Genomic DNA, 16,661 nt, shown 5'->3' with positions numbered 1-16,661 from the left:
CATTAAAAATATACTTTGTTTGATGTCTCACCATGCCTTGGATGGTTAGGTAGGAAGGAACGGATTTTTTGTTGTCTACAACATGAGTTCAAAAATGAAATATGAAACAATGCATCATAATTTTTTCCAGGTGAGCTGGGCTGGGTTCAATATCATAGCTGCTACATAGTGCTACGTAGATTTTTACTATTGAAAGTGTAGCTCTAGACTAGCTGCTTCATACAAATTGATATGAGGTACGTAGCAGCTACAATATTGAACTCAACCCTGCATTTCAGGTGGATAGGTATACAACATCATACAATTCAAATTTAATTTTTGGCCTAATTCATGTGCTTTGTTTTACTTTTACCGTTTTTTTTTACTATTCAGTATTTAGATGTCCATTAGGTATCTTCTTTCCCTTTTTTTCTTAATCTTCTTTAAATGTTTTAATTTTTTTCTTTCTGTTGTTGATATTGTTAGTTAATTTGTTGTTTTTATGCCGCACCTACGATAGTAGAGGGGCATTATTTTTTCTGGTCTGTGCCTCCGTATGTCCATTTGTTGTACCGTTCGTTCATCCGTCTGTGCGTCCATTTGCTTCAGGTTTAAGTTTTTGGTCAAGGTAGTTTTTGAAGAAGTTGAAGTCCAATCAACTTGATACTTAGTACACATGTATCCCATGATATGATCTTTCCAATTTTAATGCCAAATTAAAGTTTTGACCCCAATTTCACGGTCTATTGAACACAGAAAATGATAGTGCAAGTGGGGCATCCGTGTACTATGGACACATTCTTGTTTATTACTGTGGTGTACCTTCAAAAGCCCTTTTCTGGATGAACTATACCCTCCAATCAATAATTCCAACTTAATCTTTTTGTATTGATTGATTGTTTGTTGCTTAATGTCCAGTGGCAAATTATTCATGTATATTCAGGATGAAAATCTCTTTGTAGGTACTGCATCTATTCTTTCAGTTATTTATATGGTTACAAGGATTATTCCATTAAACGTGGAATGGTAGGAAGAGCATTTTTATATTTTGACATTAGCAGTTGGTCCCTTTTTTTGTATATTCATTTGATGTACTGTGGACTCATCATTTTTTCCACAATATGCAAAATTATTTAAGGAATGACTGTAAAAAAAAATCTGTCTACGAAGAAATAACATAAATCAAAGCACTGTAAGCACTGAAGGCAGTCAAACATGTATGTCATTCAATCTTTTGAAATGAAAAGCAGGAATGAATATGCATGTTTAGGCGTTGGTATCTAAATCTTTTTTCAAGTTTTCAAAACACACAAGAGGGTGTGGGGTGACCCTAGGGACTACCCCTACTTTCATTTGATTTTTTATATTGTCCCATACATGAATATATATGGTTTATGGGTTCGGATCTCGACCGTTATCAAGTTTTCAAACAAGAGGGGTGGGGGACCCTAGTGACTTCCCCTATATTTCATTTGATTTGTTATATTGTCCAATACATGAATATATATGGTTGAGGGGTGGGGATTTCATCTGTTTCTAAGTATCAAACAGGAGTGGGTAGGGTGACCCTAAGGACTCTCCATATATTTCATATGATTAGTTCTCACACATGAATATATATATATGGTTTAATTTAAATGTGGGGATCTCGACTGTTTCCAATTTTATCAATCAGATGACTGCAGGGACTCCCCCTATATTTCATTTAATTTAGAATTGGGGATCCCAACTGTTTCAAAGTTCTTAAACATGAGGGGAAGGGTGACCACAGGGACTTCCCCTATATTTCATTTGATTTGTTATATAGTCTTATACATGAGTATATATGGTAAAGGGGTGATGATCTCAAATTTTTCCAAGTTCTCACTCATGAAGGTGTACAGTGACCATAGGGACCCCCTTATAGTTTATTTGATTTGTAATATTGTCCCATATATAAATATATATTGTTTAAGATTGTGGATCTCGACCGTTATAAATTCTAAAACAGAAAGGGGTAGAGTGGCCTCACAAACTCCACCTATATTTCATATGATTTGTTATATTGTCCCATACATGAATATATATATTGTTTTGGGGTGGGGATCTTGACCGTTACCAAGTTTTGGTCATTTTGGTTTCTTGTGGATAGTTGTCTCATTGCCAATCATACCACATCTTCTTTTTTTTATATATAAGAAACCTGGGAACAGTATATCTATAAAGTCAATATATATGTTCCTGAAGAAACTTCCAGCTATTTTAACTGACCTATCAAAATTGAGAGAAAAAAATACCCCTTGAAATTGCAGCAATATGTTTAACTTGAAAAGCATTTAACATGCATTACCAACATTTATCACTGATAAAAAAAAGTTATACTGTTACCAGGAACATATATATTGTTAGATAAACTGTTCCCAGTTGTCACTTGTCAATGCTTGTATTGGATTTTGACATTAAAATCGGTGTACAAAATATTTTCTGCTTTTTCTTTCTTAATTTGGTTTTCAATTCTAGTGTTTATATTTATTTAACATGCATAGCTGTATTTTGTCACCTATCTGGATTTTTTTAGTTAATCAAAGAGCTGAAAGCTCTGAAAAAAAAATGACGCCACTGTCTCTAATATTGGGATAGTTTTTATGCAAGTCTTGATTTTCACATACCGTAATAAGTTTAACAATGCAACATGTCTCGTAAGCATATAATTGATATTCGTATATGTGTGTGTGTGAAGTGAAGGTGCCAACTGGCTGTTTTTTTTTTAAGACAAATGAATAGGTCAAGACTACCTGAATTGTACAAATAAATACTGTAGAAAGGCTTCTATATTTCTCACTGGTACATAGGCTGAATCCGGGTCCGTTCGCGCCCATTCACGTTTGCGCCAACTCATGTTCGCCCCCTTTCACTTTCACACCCTACATGTTCGCAACTAATCTTAATTGGTTTTGTGTTTAATAACTCTGTAAGCAAGTGTTTTCTTATAAGTATAATTGTTGTCATTGTCTCAAAATAAAGTGAGACAGCATTTTTTTTTGTGTTGAATAAATCTTAATCATGTTTTGGATAGCGTATTGTTAAAGATAATAATAATCCTTTCTAAATAAAGTGGTATTTTGTCAACGTTTTATTTAGCGTGGAATAACTCTTAATCATGTTTTGGTTAGTGTATTGCTATACTTTGTTTCATTGACCTCTTTCATAATGAAGCGAGATTCTGACTATTTTTTTTTCTGTGTGTTGAATAAATTTTATCATGTTTTGGTTATAATAGTGGATTGCTATATTTTGGTTCCTATATTTTATTGTTTCGTTGTTTCAGATCAAAGGGCTTAAAAACAATTATCTTTTGTGTTTTTCCTTCAAAATCTTCAATGTTTTACTCATACCAAGCTATAAATACATTCAGTATTTACACCAAAGCAATTTAAAACAACAATCATGATTTTCCAATTATTCAACTTGAATTTGAATTAAAATTGGGCGCGAATGAGTAGAGTGCGAAGGGACCTTGGTTGTGAACGTGCGAGGTGCGAAAGTGTATTGGGCGCAAACAGACCTGATACCACATAGTCTGAACCCCCTTATCCCACAAAATATGAAGTAAATTAAAAACAAATTGTTCAGAGAAATATGAAAAATCAGTTTAAAATGTTAGTTCCTATGGCTTTATGACGTCCTATTAACCTATGACCTTGACCTCAATTTCAAGGTCACAAACCATGGACCTTGAATCAAAATATCCTAGGTCTTTAATATGGTAAAGGGGTGATGAGTACTACCACTTGACGCGTAATTTTAAATGTAAGATGGACAAAAACTCCCTTTTATTGTATGTGCAGCCTTTCAACCAAAATATACAAGTAAGGACATGTCGCAACTAATAATTTATGAAAAATTATTTGTCAAAATGTCATACAGTATTTGAAAAGAAGTGAAAATAAGCCAAAATCAAAATTTATAATATGACCTTGACCTTTGACATTGACCTCATTTTCATTTTTAGTACCAATGACCTCATGAAGACCCTAGGTCTCTATCAGTTATGGTTTACCAGTTGAAAATGCATATCGCTTGAATCAAATGAAAAGGGGGAATAACTCTCATATGGAGTCCCCATAGAGCTATGATTCAAACGAATATTCTTATCCTAAATATGTAACGAGCAATTTGGTAAAATAAAATCTTTTACGGTTACGAAGGAGAGGTGGCCACAAGAAAAACAGTGTTTGGGGAGATAACTCTTACAACGTAATGTATTTTGTTATAACTACATTTGATATATGTTTCATTATAATACTTTATTCTGATTGGCTAACTGCACATCACATGTTATTCCTCAAGCAATTGCATCACTCAATAAAACTTTTCATTCATGATAACACGTGGTCCCACAATAAAGTGCACAGATGAATTGAATAAAAAAGTTAAAAAATTCGTGTTTTCATGATCCTAGCTAAAAAAAATAATTATAAGTATTGAATGTTTCTTTTTGTAACCTCATAGGGTTGCAAAAGCGTTGACCGTGTGCACATTTTTAGAATGAAGCGCTTACGCTTACACGCTTCATACAAAAAGTACTTCGGTCAACGCTTTTACACCTCAATGAATTTACAAAAAAAAAGCATTCAATACTTAAATGCAGTTGTAAATTTTCAAATTGGTGCCGATTTGACTAGATGCCAATTTAACCAGGTGCCGACTTGACTTGTACGTTTCAATTCCTCTTTTGATCGTTTGCGGTATTTTCTTGAGAAAACCTATTTTCGATCATCAAAGAGAAGAAGAAACTGCTTGAAATGATTCCCGAACGCTTCGTGATTGTTAAAATAAGTTTAATTCACTCAAAAAACAATTTTAAAACTTGCGATGTTTAAACAGGAAGTTTCAAAAGCACGTGTAAAAGAAGAAATTAACCGGTGAGAGTGGAAATCCGTACATAACATATATCACTATAGTACGACTTTTAAAGCAAAACAGTTTCATCCTTTTGTAAAACAGTCTTTAATATACATATCACATTAATGTTTGAAGGGTCTTAAGCTTATTCAAACCATATAAGTCGGTATGAAACACCAAAACGGAATGATAATAACCGATTACGTTTTGTAGTTTTCAAAATTCGGGACTGGTTTCTGTCAAACTACAACACTTTGTTCGACTGTAGTGGAATACAAACAGAAACCAGTTAGTTTGTAAACTGGTTCCTGGCTGATTACTACACAATGCTCATGCATATTAATGATAACACAAGCACATTCCAGTTTGTATTGAAATTAGTAAATACGAAACCAAGCGCGGTAGGCAGAGAAATCAGGTCGGCAGTTATGGAACAATGACTGCGTCATTTTCCAAAAAACCCGAATTACCCTTATCCGCTTCAGGAATCGGATCCGATATTGTAGTCTCGCTGCAGCCATTTTGTTTACAATGTTGTTTTTGACAGAAAGTGAGATACGAATTAACTCGTATTTACACATTATTTATCGGCGATTTTCTGTATAAAGCTAGCGGTTGAACAAATTGAACATCGCTGTCATGAATAGTAATGATGAAAATAAGTTTGAGATTGTTTTTTAGGAAACTTTGGTAAAAATGTTTGCAAAGTTCTGTTTTTATTTTCTTTCAAGGTCCGTCAGGCGTAGCTAGTAACTAAGTAGAAAGTCCGACTGCAAAAGTGGAAGGTCACAGACCCCAGACCACCGCTAATTTGAACCCCTGCGTCCAAATTAAAAAGATACGAAAATTTCGTCTTCTAATTTAAAATTGCCGCCAACAGCGTGATCAGTTGAACTTATATACGTAGTTGACTACGTATTGACGACAAACAATATTCCTACGAGTTTTGCAATTTGGGAAATCTTAACAACTTGTCTTCAGAAATTTTCGTCGATGAAATATTTCATACATTTGTTCTTTGACATCTTAGCCAAAAGCTCAGGGGATAATAAACTACATAAGGATTCCTAATGTGCTCTACTTCCTATGTGCAACTTCAAAACTTTTGGGAAAATAGACGATCATATAAGGTTTTTCTTGTCATATTTTTTGTAATCCAGAATGAAAAGTATGAAAAAACTGTCCAATAAGTTATAAATAATATAGTAGACAGCTAGATAATAACAATGGCACGTATTTCAGCATTTATTGGGTAGCACACACATCCAGGGTGCTTGCATCAGGCAGCCTAACTGCCTAAAAATGTGGTGCACACTGAATAACGCGCATAGCGAGTTATTTAACTGTGTGCACCACATTTTTTATGTTATTTCGAATAGACAGAAAAATTTTACAGTCATTTCTTATAATTTATTTCTAAATTTCATTTTAAACCAGAGAAAACATGAAAAAACGTTGCTGACGTCACTGTCACATGACCAATTTTTTTCTATGGGATGATAAAACAAAATAACGTCACCCAATCAGAAGACGTGTTACATCCAAAATTAAATTTTTTAAAATGCATGCTGTTTGTGCTAGGGTTTTTTGAAAATTCCTTCTTCCCTCCCACATCCATTTTAATGAACTAGCCCTTATTCAACCCTACCTTTTCGGCAGAATTCATCTGACCAGCAGAAAATTCGATATATTTTTTAATATTACATCTCGCTGCTTCTTGGGCACAGTTATCACTTAATCTGACCACACCTTCTTGATATACCTGTAAATATAATAAAAATGTCAGAACCTAATTTTGCAACACCTTTTTATATTACAGTGCCCATTAAAGTGTAGTTTTCATAAATTTTCAAAGTGAGTCTTGTATTTTATAGTGCAAAGTACCATTACACCATGCTGCACTCATTTTAAACCAGATGTTCTGCAGGGCGTAGCTTTATACGACCGCAGAGGTTGAACCCTGAACGGTTTGGGCAACTATGGATAAAACATTCAAGCTGGATTCAGCACTAAATTTGGATTGTGATTAAATAGTTGACACAGCATAGGTTTCTGACACAGAATGAATGTGTTCTAATTAACTTAAAAATTTTGTTTTCTCTTACAGCAATTCACTATGCTGTTGAATATTAATCCTCTCAAAAAAATGTTTGAAGAAATTTTCTTTTTATTTATGAAATTTCAAATGAGAAAATTGAACCCAATTCTTTTAATCACATCCACCTTTCCCTTATTCCAAAACTATTCTCAATTAAAATTTCTAATGGAGTTTGCAACAATAACTACTCATTTAAATACATCATAAAATATTAAGATGTAAAAAAAACTGCTTGTTATCACTGAACGGTAAAGATTATTTTAATTTATCAGTTGGTAGTAAAAAGTGAATATACATTGTATATTGTATATAACAAAGATTTAAGTTGATTCTGGACAAAGAAAGATAACTCCAATTAAAAAAAAATCTTGTAATTGCACAATATTGTGCAATTAGATATTTCTTGCTTACTATTCTGGACAAAGAAAGATAACTCTAATTTAAAAAAAATTTGCTATTTCACAATATTGTGTAATTAGATATTTCTTGCCATTGCGCAATACTGTACAATTGAAAAGACTTGCTATTGCACAATACTTAATATAATAATTTTAGATCCTGATTTGGACCAACTTGAAAACTAGGCCCATAATCAAAAATCAAAGTACATGTTTGGATTCAGCATATCAAAGAACCCCAAGATTTCAATTTTTGTTAAAATCAAACTAAGTTTAATTTTGGAACCTTTGGACTTTAATGTAGACCAATTTGAAAAAAAGACAAAAAATGAAGAATCTACATACACAGTTAGATTTGGCAAATCAAAGAACCCCATTTATTCAATTTTTGATGAAATCAAACAAAGTTTAATTTTGGACCCTGATTTGGACCAACTTGAAAACTGGGCCAATAATCAAGAATCAAAGTACATTTTTAGATTCAGCATATCAAATTCATTTTTTGTCAAAATCAAACTAATTTTAATTTTGGACCCTTTGGACCTTAATGTAGACCAATTTAAAAACGGGACCAAAAATTAAGAATCTACATACACAGTTAGATTCGGCATATCAAAGAACCCCAATTATTCAATTTTGATGAAATCAAAAAAAATCAATCCAACCTTCCTTTTATGGTCATAAACCTTGTGTTTAAATTTCATAGATTTCTATTTACTTATACTAACGTTATGGTGCAAAAACCAAGAAAAATACTTTTTTGGGTCCCTTTTTGGCCCCTAATTCCTAAACTGTTTGAACCTAAACTCCCAAAATCTATACCAACCTTCCTTTTGTGGTCATAAACATTGTGTTTAAATTTCATTGATTTCTATTAACTTAAACTAAAGTTATTGTGCGAAAACCAAGAATAATGTTTATTTGGGCCCTTTTTTGGCCCCTAATTCCTAAAATGTTGAAACCAAAACTCCCAAAATCAATCCCAACCTTTCTTTTGTCATCATAAACCTTGTGTCAAAATTTCATAGATTTCTATTAACTAAAACTACAGTTATAGTGCGAAAACCAAGAAAATGCTTATTTGGGCCCTTTTTGGCCCCTAATTCCTAAAATGTTGGGACCAAAACTCCCAAAATCAATACCAACCTTTCTTTTGTGGTCATAAACCTTGTGTTTCTATTCACTTTTACTAAAGTTAAAGTGCGAAAACTAAAAGTATTCGGACGACGACGACGCCAACGTTATAGCAATATACGACCAAAAATTTTTCAAATTTTGCGGTCATATAAAAATCAAAATTCTTTGGTCAACATCAAACTTTCAACCAATCAGTGTCAAGAGCTACAAAACCTATGACTATTGTTTTTCTGTTGGTTTTTAATCCTAATCTTGTATATAATCATATTATGATGAACTTTTGATATGTTCCTATTCCAGGTCAAGAGTCTTGAATTCAGTAGCTGTCGTTGATTCATGTCTGTCATACCATGCATATATAGAATAATAGGTAGTTGAGTTTTTGATACTGACTATATCATGCGGAATATCTAGACGAGCCCGTTAGGGCGAGTTAAGATATTTAACATGATGTAGTCAGTATCAAAATCGAAACTACCTATTATTCTGTTTATCCGTAATTATGACGTCACACAATGTTATGACGTCACGCAATGTATTGCCTAATATTTTCAGTGATACAGCCAGTATGTTGATACTTAAAAATATTAGGCAGTAAGATCAAAGGGAAAATATATGAATTACCAATAAACATTTGTATTTGAATTTCTTAAATAATATTGTTATAAAATAAATTTGAATTGTTTCAAATTTTTCATGTCAAAACATTTGTCAGTCGCACATACAGTGTTGCTTTTCCCCATTGTTGAAGGCCATTCATGATTGGCACACAAGTGGTTATTGGTGACTTATAGTTGTTATTTTTAAGTGTTTTGGTCTCTAGTTGATATTTGTCTCATTTATGTCATTGGCAATCTTTTCACATCTTCTTATAATTTAATTATGGATGTAACACGTCTTCTGCGTGGCTCTCATTATTTTGTTATGAGCCCATAGACATAATTTAGTCATGTGACCATGACATCAACATTTTTTCACGGTTTTCTACGGTTTAAAATGGAAGTTAGAATTGAATTATAAGAAATGACTGTAATATTTTGTCTGTCTTTATTCCAAATAACATTAAAAATGTGGTGCACACTGTTAAATAACCCGCTATGTGCATTATTCAGTGTGAACCACATTTTTTATGTTATTTCCTCATAGACAGAAAAAATATTACAGTCATTCCTTAAATACTTTTTTTTTATATTTCAATTGTTTTAATTAAAAATAGTATGAAACCTACAGATTCAGTCTGTCCATATTTAGTTTCAGCCTGAAGTACAGTGGTTGTTGTTGGTTAAAGTCTAGTCATATAATTGGTTTAATTTCAAATTACAGTTTGAAATTAATCTGTTACTAATTATCTTTTTAATCTGTTTATATCTGGGCCTTCCATAGCCAAAAATACAGTAGGCGTTTTGCTCATTGTTGAAGGCATATATTTTACTAGATCTTTTTATTTTCATATTTCTATTGTTTTTCTTAAACATGATGTAAACCTATACCGGTTCAGTCTGTCCATATTTCGTTTCAGCAGCCAGATTTATCACATAATCAAACTCTCCATCAGGGTCGGCAAATGCATTCTCTACTGACTCTGTAATTAAATATCATAAATAATGTCAATTTTATCACGAACAAATTAACAAAACTTAATAAATACAATAAAAGAAAACTTCTGCATGATTAGTTTTCCTTTACCTTTTAGTCATTAAATCATATTTGCAAACACAGCTTATAACTAAACACCACTTAGTGATTAAGATGATAACACAATATTGACTGCTGCACCCCTAATTTTGACATTTTTACTCTTTGAGTGTGTTTGTTTTGTTCACGCATCGTTGACAATGTAATGGAATTTGATGCGACTGTCATAAAAGTGAGAGGGTTAGCTAGCTATAAAACCAGGTTCAATCCACCATTTTCTACATTAGAAAATGCCTGTACCAAGTCAGGAATATGACAGTTGTTATCCATTCGTTTGATGTGTTTGGACTTTTGATTTTGGACTTTCCTTTTTGAATTTCGTCGGCGTTCAGTATTTTTGTGGTTTTACTTTTTTATAGGTTCTTCTGAGGAACATTTTACTTGCAATTAGCAATAAAATGGCTGTTTGTTTATCCCTTATTGTTTGGATTCTGTTTCATGTTGCTAAATCTTAAGTTTTATGTGTAGTACTTTGTGGACTGTTATGTCTATTTTGTTTTTGATTGTTTTTGACCATTGAGTAATTTGTTTCACTTTCAATTATGATTTTGATTGCCCCAATTATACAATTCTATCTTTTCTTTCTTTCTGGTTTATTCAAAATAGTCTGAAATTATTCTGCTTTCAAATCATTATCAAGACTTTATATGCATGCATGTTTATTTTTATGAAATTGTTTTATTAAGTGTTTTCTTTTTGGTGTTTACCTCATCTTTCCTTTTATTTACTGTAACTTGTGTGTACATTGTGTGTGCATTGTTATTTTATTTTGCCAAGTGATTATGGACTTTCAAAATTGATTTTTCCATGAGTTAAGTATTTTTGTGATTTTACTTTTTCATCATTGCACACAAATGCATGGATACATACTGTTATTTTTTTAAATGCTGCATGCATACTAATATAAATGCCGTCAAAATTTTTAAAATGCCAGTTAATATTTTCATAATAATTCAAAAATTTACAAATATTTGTGATTAAACATCAAATCTACTTACTTGGGTTTATAAGATTGGAATGTTTGAATTCTACTTGAGGCAGAGCAAATATCTCCTACAAAAGAAAGATATATAAATATCATACTTAATTATGTTAATCAAGCAAGTTTTTTAAATGGATGAACTTCTTAACCTTTTTTTAATTTTAAACTTATTTTACTGAATTACATATTGCATTGTGACAGACATTGACTTATTACTATAAACTGGTTACATGGCAGTTTGACAAGCACTAATTTTGATCATTTAGAAGCTTAATATTCCCTTAACTACAAAACGTAATTAAAACTTTATATATATTACAGAGTTATCTCCCTGTAGTGTTAGGTACCACCTTAATAATGTTATTCCTTTTATCTACTGAAAACAAGAACAAAGTGTTGAAATACTGAAAAGTTATGAAATGATTAAGTGTTGCTTAACCTTAAACTTAGAGATGTGATGGAAGGTGGGGCTATTGCTATTCTAAGACTGATTTGCTAAAAAAAAAATTCCCATCATATATGACAATGACAAAAAAAACACATTTCCACAGGCCAATAGAAACCAACTAAATTTCATAGAATTTAGCCTGGGTTCTGTAGATTTAAAGGTTAAATATAAATACTTGACTAACCTTGTGTCTTGGACTAAGCCATGCCATGGGAGGTGGCACTTTGTCAGCAACTCTTACCTATAAAATTTACATATACATGTTTAGACAAAATAATGTATAAAATGCAACATTTAAGAAGAGACACATGTTTGCATTCTGCTAGAAAGTGGCTAAATTTCATTTGTGTAACTTAGAATTTGAAATACATTGTAAAATTAAGGATTTTCATCTCATATGCATTTAATATCATGAATAAACATGTATTACAATGTATTAATTGTTTTAAATTGTTACATGTTGTACAAGATGAATAACTATGTTTACTTCTTAGTTCTACACATTTTTTTTATTTCAATGATTTATTCTATCATTAATTTAAATATCCAGTCTTTGTTGTATACTTTCAAATGTAGAATTTAAATTCTGTAACTAACCATTTTATACCTAATTATGAATATTGGCATTTGTATAATTATTAAATATTTTCAGCAAAATCAGAGATTACAATTGAGTGGAGGTAGCGGGCTGTTTGAGATAGCATGTGGAAATGTCAAAATCCACTAGGACAGATAGGTTTAACTATGATGAGCTTGAGTTATATTGCAATGGCCACTTATTTGACTCACCAAAACATACCTCACAAAGTATGAAAAAAGATCCTGACTAGATCGTATTGAAGAATTAACCAAGGTTAAAGGAAATAAACACTGTTCAAAAAACAACTTTTTTTAAGGTCTAAAGGTCTAGTGGTCAGTATAACTGGTTGAATTAGGCTAATTTACATGATTTATGAAGGAATATATGCACTTAGACCTCAAAAATAGTGGTAAAAGGGAAGTAACTCTGCACACACTGTGTCAATCAAATTCTATCTATTTACAAAAAAATGATTTAGTTTTGTAATGAGGGTTTAGTTTAAGTACATAAAATATAATAAATAAAAGGTAGTTTCGTTTTTTGATACTGACTAGTATATCATGTAAAATATCTAGACGAGCCTGTTAGGGCGAGTTTAGATATTCCACATGATAAAGTCAGTTTCGAAAAACGAAACTACTTATTATTCTGTTTATCGGTAATTATGACGTCACACAATGTATTGCCTAATATTTTCAGTGATACAGACAGTACGTTGATACTCGGAGATATTAGGCAGTAAGATTAAAGGGAAAATATATACGAATAATCAATAAACACAAATGTACATACTTTACTAGTGAGATTATTTTTCACCAAGTATGACACCAGATTTCTTCCTATAAATCCTGTACCTACAACACATACAAAATACAATATCACTTTATACCTTAAATCATACAAAATACAATATCACTTTATACTGTAAATCAGAATACAATATCACTTTATACCGTAAATCATACAAAATACAATATCATTTTATACCGTAAATCACATTTTTTTTCTCAATCTTCTTCATTTGTTCTTTATTTATGCAACTAATGAGTTTGTAATTAAATATAAATGATTTTGAAAAATAATGTGTCTTGGTTTATAAATCAGATCAAAGGAGTACATACATTTTAATAACTAATGGGAATTAACATTATATAGAAAAAACATTGCAACAAGAAATAAGGGTCTGGATGGGGCGGGGGGGGGGGGGGGGGGGGGGGCTTTTATTCTGAAAATTTTTAATTTTCATGCTTTTTTTTCTCTAATCTTCAAAAAAATTAACCCCTTTTTTCTATAATCTTCAAAAATTAGACAACGCATTTCTCCAATCTTCATTCTTTTTTGCCTGTTTATCTCTAATCTTCATTTTAAAGGGCATTATTCTTTAATTCTAACATGACGTCCTTCAAACGCTTTGAGTACACACCCGTGGTAAAATATGAATATATTGCATTGGCTGTTCCGATCATACTCCCACATATGTATGTTTTTTTATGAAAGAAGTACCCGACGTCATAGAATGATGTCTTTATAATTTAAGCATTTTACGGGAAAATACACGCTTCTGATACCAAAAATCATTACAACAAGGAAACGTAAACAAACGATGCTAAAATGGGGTATAAGCCTATTTTGTTTTATACATAGAAGCCATATAAGTAAATTATCATTAAAATTCATCCAAATCTATCTAAATAAGTTTTGTGAATAGTTTGAGCATGTCACTTATTCTGTTTGCTCCGTTCTTTTACGCCAATCTAAAAGTGCGTTAATTTATGGGAACGGCAAATAATGGCCTCCACCTAGAGGGCTTCGATCCAAAAAAAATTGACGTATTTGTCCTATTAGAATCGAAATAATTCATGGGGGCTTGAATATATTTAGATTTTACCGCGGGTTGTCCCTTTATGCCGATATTTTACCCCTCGCTATCGCTCAGGGTAAAATATTTGTCATAAAGGGCCAACCCGTGGTAAAATAACGATATATTCAAGCCCCCATGAATTATTTCTTAATCATTTAACCCCCTCCAAACCCTCAGAACTAGTGGCTTTAGAAATCCAAACAAAAAATGAATATATATATTCTAAATGCCAAGTATTGATAATTAATGAAAGCTTTAAATTTATACTTATTTAACCACTTAAGAGCCCTTTCATGCAAGTTCTTTGTCTTGAATGTATGACGATAGTAATGATAAAGCCTTTTTGTTGAAAGTTTAGCAGTAATGAAAGAAATGAAGGCAATACCTAAATTTAGTAATTTAAGACATTATTTAGAGTTATCATGGTTATCACTCAAGTACATAGCTCTTTTAGTGGGAAAAATATGTTTAGATGATTCATTTAAGTAAGAAAGAAATGCAGCGTTTGTAATAACAAACTGTTAAGTATATGTATCTGTATTGTATGGTCATATGTGTTTTGTAGTTAAGTTGTGAGAGTTGTGTCCCTTTGTATGATGATGATGTATATTTGTCATGTGATGATATCTGTCTCATAGAAATAAACGTGACAAACTGTAGACACATTTTTAGCGAGTGCATAGGTTGTCAAAGTTGTTTATGTCTTAAAGTAAGTACAAAAGATCACTCTTCAGTTCCTCCGTCACTGGAAAAAACTCGTCAATTATGCGTGCCTTAATGACGTCATTTACCATACATCAGACTACACAAATGAATTCTATTTTTACAGGTCATTCTGTCTGGTAAGCATCCTAGCTTTACCAGACCAAATGAAATTTTACCTGACCAATTTTTTTTACATCTAATTGTATATCATCCAAAAAAAAAAAAAAAAAATATGACTTTGTTGTGCCCTACTCCTCCCCAAAATGCACAAAAACAAAATGATGTAACAACAAGGTATATTGTTATGAAAGTTGTGCACAATTGCTTGAATGCATTTCAGTGAAGAGTAATGTCCCATTTTATTGGATTTTGACAATGTTATTGAACTAAACATAATTTAGAGTTTCTGTATAAAATATCATTTCCTGTTTTCTTTCTTTTTCATATATCTTTTGGTTTTCAATTCTAGTGTTTATATTTCATAGCTGAATATTGTGATCTGCTTGGATTCGTTTTCATTTATCATGTTTATTATATTTTTAAATCGTCAAACTCAGAATTATCCTTATCTGTTTCCAGAATCGGATCCAGTTTTAACCGTTATATTTACATTTCCAGTTGTGCTGATGATGGCAGCCATTGTTGTTTTTGACAGTCAGATATGTTTTTAACCGGATTTACACATTTCTGTTTGGCGAATTTGTGGCATAAAGCTAAGAGGTTGAACAAAATAAACATCGCTGTGAGGAATAATAAAGATGAAAATGAATTTGAGATTGTTTGGCAATTTTGCTAGAATGTTAGAAAAAAACCATGGAAAAAAACATCGGACACTCGGACAGGAATTGAACATTATTCACCGGATTTGTACAACGGTCAGACGTATTTCGTGTAGTCTGCCATATAGAAGGGCTCGCCTGTATCCCTACACTATTAATGTTCATCAAGCCTCTTTCATATTGATGGTCATTGTACAGGATAAACTAAAAATAATGGTTGTTGTGTAGGTACTTAATGACAATTCCCTCATGAAAGCAGTGCTGTTGTGTCAATTTTCAGAATTCAATTTGCAGAATAAGTCGTTAATTTATATAGAATTATAGTTTTCCAAATACTCGCTCAACTTTAGAGTGGTAGTGACGACACCAGGGATGATTCCACTATATAGTTTAGGGCCGCTTGAGGGCCCTGAAATCAGCCAGTGGCCCCAAAAAAATATTTGTAAATATAAATTCCCAATTCATGAAAATAAAATAATAATCGGTATTTGCGAAAAAGTATAGGACTTTATCCTTTAAAGGTTGGAAAATAAAGGCAAAGTATAGATGTTTATCAAGTGTCCCATGTTTTGACATTAGTGGACGATTTGATAATGTCATAGATATCTATGATTATGTCAACATGTGGTAAACAATTATAGCAGCCGGATTCAATTGATTAAAATGTTATGGGATTATTTATTTGATATCGTAAAAGTAGATCGCCCAGCAGGTTGATCAATAACATGTTTGTTAAAATTGGTGTGAAAGCAGACCTCGGCTAGGAGCAAAATCAAATTTTGATATAATATTGATAAATCCATTTTCAAATGATTTTAATGGGCGCCAATCTCGTAAAAGTAGATCGCCCAGAAGAGCTGCAAGGTTATATATTTAATTTGATGAAAATAAATTATTTCATATTTTGCTCTATTTCATCAAAAGGCACAAGTTTGAGCGTTTTTGAAAAATAATGTTGATGATTAGACCATTCATGAAATACGATATGTTACCATTCATAAATATGGAACTGTTTCAAAAGTTATGAAAATGATCCTTTCTTCTTCTTTAGAATACCATCAACTTTTTGAGAATTACTTTCCGGCGCATGCATAAATCGTTTTAAGTTAATTTCT

At 31.9% G+C, this 16,661-nt stretch overlaps 1 protein-coding gene across 1 annotated transcript in view; it reads right to left on the bottom strand.

The window, feature by feature from the left end:
* Positions 1-16,661, bottom strand: part of LOC134718608 (dTDP-D-glucose 4,6-dehydratase-like) — a 37,900-nt gene that overhangs the window by 19,639 nt on the left and 1,600 nt on the right. Inside the window, exons 2-6 of the mRNA XM_063581239.1 lie at positions 12,994-13,055; positions 11,806-11,862; positions 11,190-11,244; positions 9,987-10,078; positions 6,512-6,625 (exon numbers count right to left, since the gene is read on the bottom strand). Coding sequence (XP_063437309.1) covers positions 6,512-6,625; positions 9,987-10,078; positions 11,190-11,244; positions 11,806-11,862; positions 12,994-13,055 — 380 coding nt within the window. The remainder of the gene's footprint in view (positions 1-6,511; positions 6,626-9,986; positions 10,079-11,189; positions 11,245-11,805; positions 11,863-12,993; positions 13,056-16,661) is intronic.

The sequence above is a fragment of the Mytilus trossulus genome, chromosome 5 (genome assembly GCF_036588685.1).
Source record: "Mytilus trossulus isolate FHL-02 chromosome 5, PNRI_Mtr1.1.1.hap1, whole genome shotgun sequence".
Lineage (NCBI taxonomy): Eukaryota > Metazoa > Mollusca > Bivalvia > Mytilida > Mytilidae > Mytilus > Mytilus trossulus.
This window is presented reverse-complemented; position numbering and strand designations above follow the sequence as displayed.